Source organism: Etheostoma spectabile, chromosome 20, assembly GCF_008692095.1.
Source record: "Etheostoma spectabile isolate EspeVRDwgs_2016 chromosome 20, UIUC_Espe_1.0, whole genome shotgun sequence".
In the NCBI taxonomy this organism is placed as follows: Eukaryota; Metazoa; Chordata; class Actinopteri; order Perciformes; family Percidae; genus Etheostoma; species Etheostoma spectabile.
This window is the reverse complement of record NC_045752.1, coordinates 10,446,667-10,455,060: the sequence shown is the minus strand read 5'-3', so window position 1 is coordinate 10,455,060 and position 8,394 is coordinate 10,446,667. Positions and strand designations below refer to the sequence as shown.

Below are 8,394 nucleotides of genomic sequence, written 5' to 3'. Positions count from 1 at the left end.
GTGTGTGTGTGTGTGTGTGTGTGTGTGTGTGTGTGTGTGTGTGTGTGTGTAGGTGTTCTTCAAAGCCTCTTAAGATGATACATTTACCAAGCCGTGACAAAAACCTTCGGCATATTATTTTGAAATGGGCACGCAGGTTCAAAATTCAAGTGACATAGAGGGAGCGTATTTGTCCCTTGCAGTTAGGTCCTCCAGTGAATAAAAAAAATCATATAAATCCTGAACTAAATGGCTATAATAATATCAATTTTTTTTTAAACGATATATTAATTGTGTTATTATTTGTATTATTATTATTGTTGTTGTTATTATTACTAGCCTACTACATGCTACTGTGTCACAACACAAAACTTCCCAAATGAAATGAATCAAATCTTAAAATAAAACAGGCCTACCTTCATATTTATCTTCACATCGTCTTCTTGCAGAACGCGTGCCAGGTGAAATAAGTGAAAGTCTTCATTAGCAGTACCGGCCTATATTTGTCTCTCTCCACCCCCACCCCCACTCCTCCTTTTCTTTAATTTCTCCTCATCTCTGGGTGTATGCACACTGCAGCTCCGGTGCCTTTAAATAGTCCTCGGCTGCTCGGTGTCTTTCGGTGGGAACTCCCCAGTAAATATTCTGGGTGAATTTTGGTGCAGGCCCCGTATCAGGCGGATGTGAGCAGACTGGCGGGCTCTGCGGATGGGAGGACAGTTTTAAGAAAATAAGTCGCTCTAAATCCCCCTGGTTAGCGACGCGCTGGAATGTGAGAGGACAGTGCAGCCTTCACATGGAGAGCCCTGCTTCAGTCCAGGCGATTTTTCCCCACTGTCTTTTTGACACGTTTCATTTTGACACAGTGTTTAACAGCATACAGAATTATAAACAGTTCGTTATAATTTGTTTTGTTCGGTGCCTCATTAAGTCCGCAGATTCATGTTAGGATGTTTGGATTTTCCTCGATTGTCTGGAACTTTTGAAAATGTCAATCTGAAAAATAGAAATAACATTATTGGATGACTTTTATGCGCACTCAGTGAAAATGCACTAAGATATAGATATACATAGGCCTATATATTTAAATGAGAAATAGGACTAGGTATTCACTATTATACTGTGCATACATTATGTTTTCAGAAAACTCTTTATTTGCGCGTATATCACCCGCTACGTCTCCTTGTGACTTTCCTTAGTTCAATGCATCCACTGCGTAACAGCGATGTCGACTATAAAATGTCATCAAAAGATGGCTAAACTGACTTTTTCTCGGTTTAAACTCCACTTCTCGACATCCGCCGGCACACCGTTGATTTATTATCAATGTACCCTCTCTGCGGTGGGATGGGGTTGTTGTCAGTTGCCCTCTTGCTGCCATTGGCTGAGGACTGTGCGTCAAAAAGTAGCTGGAGACATTTGTTTCCCAGAAGAAGAAAAAAGGGAGAAAAAAAAAAAAATCGTCATCCTCCCCACCGGTGGAAGAGACTTAGACAGAGACAGACCTCAGCTCAGTCCTGCGGCTCCCATTGGCTGGCAGTTTGTACAAAATCCAACTCGAACCACTTCACTCACAACACACCAACAAATGCTAAAGGCGTACATGCAGCCTCCTCCATCACTCCGCTGCTGTCGCACCGCTTCTTAACCTGATGCACGCGCTCAACGTTTAACTTTTATCCGCGCAGTTGTTTCGCCACTGAAGAAGAAAACGACTCATTCTGATTTTGGTTGGGTTTGGGTTTTTTTTTCTTCTATGCGCCAGGACGCTGTTCATCTGCACTGAGCTTTATTATTTCTCTCGGAGGAAACCAAGTAGACAAAGAACTTTACTGTCATCGATACCAGGGTAAGTTTGACTTTAATTACTAGTAGCCTATTATAATGATAATTATTATTATTATTATTATTATTATTAAACTTGTCGTTATTAGTATTGTTGTATAATTAGTATCATTAGTATTAGCCCATGGAAATAAGGAATTTTGATAGAGTCAAAGAAATAAAAAGTAGAGACCGACAAGATATCCCAGCTGTTATAAAAACTATTTGTAAAAAGCTTACAAAATATTTGTTTCTTCAAAAAAACGGAATGCAACGTTTCAACAGTGGCACTGGTCTTAAAATAAAACCCACAAAGAAGCTCTGAGGAATGGCAGTGAAAGGCTGCAGATGAAGGCTACCTCATGATAGTCTGCTTATGGAAACAAAGACAATTCACGGCTAAATGAAAGCTTTCCAGATATTATATTTGTCTTTTATAATAACGGTGTAATTCATGGAGCTCGTTTTTTTTTTTTTACAAATGTCCCACTCTCGCTGACTGAAGCCAGTGCTGCTACCGAGGACACAGATGAAACATTCAGTGGAGTAAAGTTTCAACTTCAAACGAAGCCCTAAGTCAGTTACTGCCCACTTTGTCCTCGACATGAATTTACACAGGGAATAATGCAACAAAAAATGGATAATTGTGAAGGCCTGAGACTGGAAGCTGCACTGAAAGGAAAGAAGATTTAGGCCTCATAATGAATATAATGTTTCTGGGACTTTTCTCTCTGCTGGCTCTCTTCTGCCTCCAGAGACAGATTATTTAGAGGACAACAAACCAACACCTCACATTTCATATATTTCAATCGTGTTTTCGAGGGTCTGGTGACAAGATTACATTTATGCGTCTAAAATTAAAGCTAGATTAAATAAACATTTATAAGATTTATACTCCTCCGTAATGACATTTTTTATTTTCTGTAAAGTGCTGATAATTACTAACGTCATACTAAAAAATAATATAAGTACAATTCACCACCGCAGACTTGCAGCAGCATTTTAAGGCGCCTGGAGCACTGGGCTGTTGATACCAAACTGCAGCTCCGCTTAGATGCCACTTGGATTATCTCGTTAATTCATCAACAGAAACAACATTTATCATAATTAATTCCTGAAGTTGAAGTGACAGCAATCCCATTTACCAATCAACATCCCAGAGCACATTTATTTCTGTTTGAACAACTCTTCAATATGGAAGCACGTTTCTTTTTAGAATAAATTGGATCTTCTCTGCACCAAATCATCTTTTTTTAAGTTTAGTTTTAGTTTTCACTCTAAATTTATCAATCTTTAAAAGAAGTGTACTGGACGCCATTTTTATTCAAGATTTCTTAACGATTGAGAAGATTATTTAAAAGGTTGGTCGTCTTAAATTGATTATGATTATTTATGTTGACTGTCCGTGTTTTATAAAAAAAAAAATTAAAAAACATCAATTCAGTTTCATCTTTCAAATCCCACTGATTTTCAGTTTACATTTAGAAACAAAACTTAACGTAAAATAGAAAGCCAAACAGTTTTTTTAAGAGCTAGGGCAGAAAAAACATTCCTGTATTTATTTTGTTGTAATTCACACACCAAAGTCAATATTTAAAGTTTCAAGTGACTTGTCGCGATTCTAGTGCCTGTGTATTGCGTTTTGTTTGCGGGAGGGGTGGGGGTTGTAGAGAGGACAGCTGGAGATGTGGTTGGTGCAACCGAGGAGAGCCCTGCGTTTTAGAGAGAGGGCCATGGAAACAGATCAAACATCTCTTCATCTTCATCGGTGTCTTTTTCTCTTGTCGTTTCTGGAACAGGAGCCCGGTGTAACACGGACCACACGGCGAACAGAGGACACCAAGTACATATCGGGAGCTCCATCAATTTTTCAAAATTTTCTCCAACTTCAGCCCTCAGACAAACATTAGCATGATGTCGTATTTAAAGCAACCACCTTACACAGTCAATGGCCTCAGCTTAACTACTTCCGGAATGGACCTTTTGCATCCATCAGTGGGCTATCCAGGTGGGTTCAAACTTTAACGTACTTAAAAAAAAAAAAAAGTTATGGCTTGGGGCTACACACTTAATGGAGTGGGAATGATCAGCATCTATTTCAAAACTTCTAATATTGACTTCTAAATTGTGGGAGATACAGACTAATAATATTTATTGCTAAAACAAAATCAGTAGAATAAGTAGGTCATTTTACAAAACGTCCTGCGCCAAAGCACTCCACTTGAAGGCAACAGTCTCCTCGTGTGATTTTATTTTTAGACGTGCCTTTCAAATTATTTTCCGGCAAATTGCTTTGATTTTTGCGCAAACTGCATAACGTTTTGGCACATTAGACTTAAGTACGTCGAGTGCTTAAATTTGCCACCGGCGTCTAAGTCTCACAGGACTCGTACGTAATTACGCAAACAACAAAAAACATTCTGTTACAAATCTGCATTTGATTACTTTTGATCAATTGACTTGCTTTTACGTTGTTTTTTCAAATTGATACATATTTAACATGTTTGATTTGATTTACGTTGTTCTTTTATTTGCAGCAACGCCACGGAAGCAGAGGCGAGAGAGGACTACTTTTACGCGCGCGCAGCTCGACGTTTTGGAGGCATTGTTCGCCAAAACTCGCTACCCGGACATATTCATGCGCGAAGAGGTGGCGCTGAAAATCAATCTACCTGAGTCCCGAGTACAGGTGAGTGAACCAGAAAATCTGCATAGTTGGAAATTGATCGATTTGGATAGGTATTTTAGGTATAAAAAAACTTGTCTGTGAGACAAGGAAGCAAAGTGACACTATAGGTCTAACACAATTTTTTAAAACATTCGAATTATTAAACAACTATTGTACAGATCTAACAATTTGAATAAAATAATTATGTAGCCAAGGATTTGTGAAACAAAACAAATAAACTGCTGAAAAAATAATCTATTTTATATCTGCACTGTAAGAAACTCGCATTCTATAGCCCCTGACTGACACTGTATCAAAGGCTTAGCATTTTGTCTTCCTTAAATCAAGTGAAAGACTGTTGTCAGTGGGGTGAGATAATTCCACTCAACGGTAGATTCAATTTTCGAGATTTTGAGCAATGAAATGAGGCCGATCAGTCCACTGTTACCAAAAACGTGGTTTGAGGAAAAAAGTCTACAAACATTGGTTTAGACAGAAAACAAATGAATCCGTCGTTTTTCACTTGATTGATGAAAAAATGAATGAACAGGTTGTGCTCTATGCGTTCAGGTTATATTTACACTATAATTAAGGGATCTCGACAATAACATGTACCGTTATGCGACTCTTCCAGGTCTGGTTTAAGAACCGGCGGGCAAAATGTCGCCAGCAGCAGCAGCAGCAGCAGAACGGAGGCCAGAACAAGGTGCGACCTGCCAAAAAGAAAAGTTCCCCAACCAGAGAAGTGAGCTCAGAGAGCGGGGCCAGTGGTCAGTTCACGCCCCCCACCAGCACCACCACAGTCCCCGCCATCTCCACCACCACCGCACCGGTGTCCATCTGGAGCCCTGCGTCCATCTCTCCGCTCTCAGACCCCCTGTCTACCTCCTCCTCCTGCATGCAGAGGTCTTATCCCATGACTTACACCCAGGCCTCGGGCTACAGCCAGAGCTACGCCGGCTCGACGTCCTACTTCGGCGGCATGGACTGCGGCTCTTACCTCACTCCCATGCACCACCAGTTATCAGGCCCTGGCTCAACTCTCAGTCCGATGAGCACAAACGCGGTCACAAGCCATCTGAACCAGTCCCCGGCGTCCCTCTCCACCCAGGGCTACGCGACGTCCGGCCTGGGCTTCAACTCCACAGCGGACTGCTTGGATTATAAGGACCAAGCGGCGTCGTGGAAGCTGAACTTCAATGCCGATTGCTTGGATTACAAGGATCAAACTTCCTCGTGGAAATTCCAGGTCCTGTGAACAGAGCAATCAGCTGTCGAAAAGTGCACAAACAGTGACGATCACATCAGACACGGCGCTGCCACCCCTCAATAAAACACATCGGACTGGTTAAAATGTCAGTCGGGCTCGGCGAGGCAGGGCTCTCAGGGGACTCGGGTTTTTTTTGGCATGATGGTCTTTGGTCCTCCTAAAGGAGAAGTTTTAATTTATTTTAGCACTGGCAGTTCTTCCCCCGTTCATTCACAGGTTGTAGCCCCTCATCCATGTATGTCAGTGAGTGCCTCTATGCGTAAAGAACACCTGTTGAGGGCAACAAAGAGTGGACTCTGAAAGAAAACAGCCACGGAACTAATGTTTATCCAAGAACAGAACTCACGTGAATTCTCCTGGTGAAGTGCTCGGGCTGGACAGACCTGCTTTAAGCTTCCTACACAACTCTGCCGACCTGCTGGCAGAGACATGGGGATGGTGTGTGGACATGGATGCACTACTTTATTTAAGAAAAAAAGTGTTTATAAGGAATCAATATGTAGTTTCTAAGAGACAATCAGTGTGTGTCTTATATAAATGGTACATATGTGTTTGGTTTTTTTTTTTTTTTTATCTGTGCTAGCCTTCGAAACTGTGATCTGTTGTATTGTATGCAATTTGTGAGCCCCCTCGCATCAGACTCTCTGCTGTGATTTTAATAGATTTCTAACTTTTTTTGAACAACGAAAGATGGTTGAATGGCCGGCATTACAAAGAGAGACAAGACTTTCCAAGCACATGGTAGTAATAATTAAGACTTAGCCATACTGGAAATGACTCTCGGCTGCTGAGAGCTCCACACTTGCTCCCCCCCATTGATCTCAACACACGGTGATTGTGGATCCTTTACTGGCTCCAAAGATGGTGTGACCTCACCGCTGAAAAGACATGAATAAAGGTCCTGTGAGCTTACTCTTTCATCAAGACACAATCTGTGTGTGCGTGCATGTGTGTGGTGTCTGCGTGAACGCCGAGGAGAGAAAACACAGAACGAGCGAAGTGACAGACACTCACTGGGAGCGAAACTAATAGTAGGTATTTTTATATGGTTTATTTAAATTACAGTAATATTCTTAAACACACTACAATAAAAAAAAACGTAATAATAGAACTTCTAATAACAACTGTAATTTATATCTTAAAAATGCCAAACTTAAAAAAGCAGTCAATATTTGGGGGGAAATAAAAGGGGGAAAAAAAATCCACTGATTTATTGAGAATACCTGAACCTATTTTTAAAAGGTTGCGGACGTTAATTAGACCAATAATGTCTGGTCACTTACATCAGAATGGCGACCACTCGGTTTCCTCATGCATCATTACTGTGATGTTATCAACACGCCTCTATTAACACATTTCTAGTGTCTATTATATTGTATGTATATATATAGAGAGAGAGATTAGGGAGCAAGGTCTGTTAACGAAAAAAATTCAAATTAGTCAAACGCTGAACTAAAAAAATGAATATAGGGTCATGGTTTATCCCCTGCTCGGGTGGCGTATTTTCCCATATCTTAGTTTCCGGCAGTTCAATTCAGATAGTCTTAACAAAGAGAGTGTGTGGTTTGAGAAAGCAGTGTTTAATCCCGGCCTCCAAGAGATGCTAATCCCAATATTTTACCGGCGGGGGTTTCTCTGGGGCGCAGGGGCAGCACTGGTCCCCTTCAAAGCCCTCAGCATGGGTTTACACGACTGATCCCCAAATGTGAGATCTAATATGGAACCTTAATATTTGATCTAACAAGGAAAAACGTACACACGTGGATATTTCAATATCTCAAGAAGCCGCGATGCATTTGCTTTAATTACATATTGTGTAGGCCTAAAACGCATCGGAAGGAGAAACACAGCGGAATAACAAAGTACAAGAACTAACTGAATATCACTGCAGATATTCGTTTTGCTGATGATTTATTTGGCAGTTGGCAGTGTGTGATCATTTCTGTAAACAGGAAGCTGGGTCGTGACCAAAAAAAGTAATCTAAGGAATAAACCTGCAGAAACTCGGCACTAAAACCTACAGTCACAGCTTAAAGCAATAGAGTGTGTGTTGTATTTTTGAACCTGAACTCAAGGAAGACTCACAATAATATTCATGTAAAGTTCTTATTTGGGCTATCAAGTGTGTATATGACTTTAAAATACTTTATAGGGCATTATAACGTTCTGCCCGAAATGCTGCATGAGGTGAATGAGTTTCTTTGCACATTACTCGTCACGATAAATAAGTTATTTTTTAACTCCAGTGCAAAGAAGCTTCTTCAAATAAATCATCGGAGGAGTCAGAAGGTTAAGGCTGTTATTATTATTTTTTTAAAGACGGTTTGTTTGTATCGACTTTTTCGGCTCCAACTCTCGATTCCAACGTTGCTGACAGCTTCTGGACGACAGGGGAAAATCAAGTCAGAGCGGCTATGGGATCTCTAATGAGTCGACATGGCTCTGCAGTGGGCTAATTGTTAGAAGTCCAACATTCAATTAGCATCCTTGACATTGCCAATAATCTTTCTTTCATTGGAGTCACCGCTAAAAGTGCACACTAATTAAAAGCGTTGCCTGAAATAATCGAAGCGTTAAAGAGAAGAGTGACTTCGATTCCACTCCTGCATGGACGGAAAAATAGGTTTGTGTGTGTGTGTGTGTGTGTGTGTGT

At 40.7% G+C, this 8,394-nt stretch overlaps 1 protein-coding gene and 1 long non-coding RNA gene across 2 annotated transcripts in view; one reads left to right on the top strand and one right to left on the bottom strand.

Annotated features, from left to right (window-relative positions):
• Nucleotides 1-1,370, bottom strand: part of LOC116670413 (uncharacterized) — a 4,474-nt gene extending 3,104 nt beyond the window's left edge. Inside the window, exon 1 of the long non-coding RNA XR_004327016.1 lies at nt 396-1,370. This is a non-coding gene — a long non-coding RNA (uncharacterized LOC116670413). The remainder of the gene's footprint in view (nt 1-395) is intronic.
• A 207-nt stretch (nt 1,371-1,577) lies between these two features.
• otx2b (orthodenticle homeobox 2b) lies at nt 1,578-6,667 on the top strand. The gene is made up of 4 exons (XM_032500926.1): nt 1,578-1,828; nt 3,603-3,811; nt 4,341-4,492; nt 5,106-6,667. The coding sequence occupies exons 2-4, from the start codon at nt 3,715-3,717 to the stop codon at nt 5,727-5,729; spliced, it is 873 nt and encodes a 290-aa protein (XP_032356817.1). The 5' UTR covers nt 1,578-1,828; nt 3,603-3,714; the 3' UTR covers nt 5,730-6,667.
• The last annotated feature ends 1,727 nt before the right edge of the window (nt 6,668-8,394 follow it).

Coding starts and splice junctions, on each gene's coding strand:
- otx2b (XM_032500926.1), top strand. CDS start 3,715: ATGATGTCGTATTTAAAGCAACCACCTTACACAGTCAATGGCCTCAGC. Junction 3,812..4,340: donor TCCATCAGTGGGCTATCCAG/GTGGGTTCAAAC, acceptor TTTTATTTGCAG/CAACGCCACGGAAGCAGAGG. Junction 4,493..5,105: donor TACCTGAGTCCCGAGTACAG/GTGAGTGAACCA, acceptor CGACTCTTCCAG/GTCTGGTTTAAGAACCGGCG.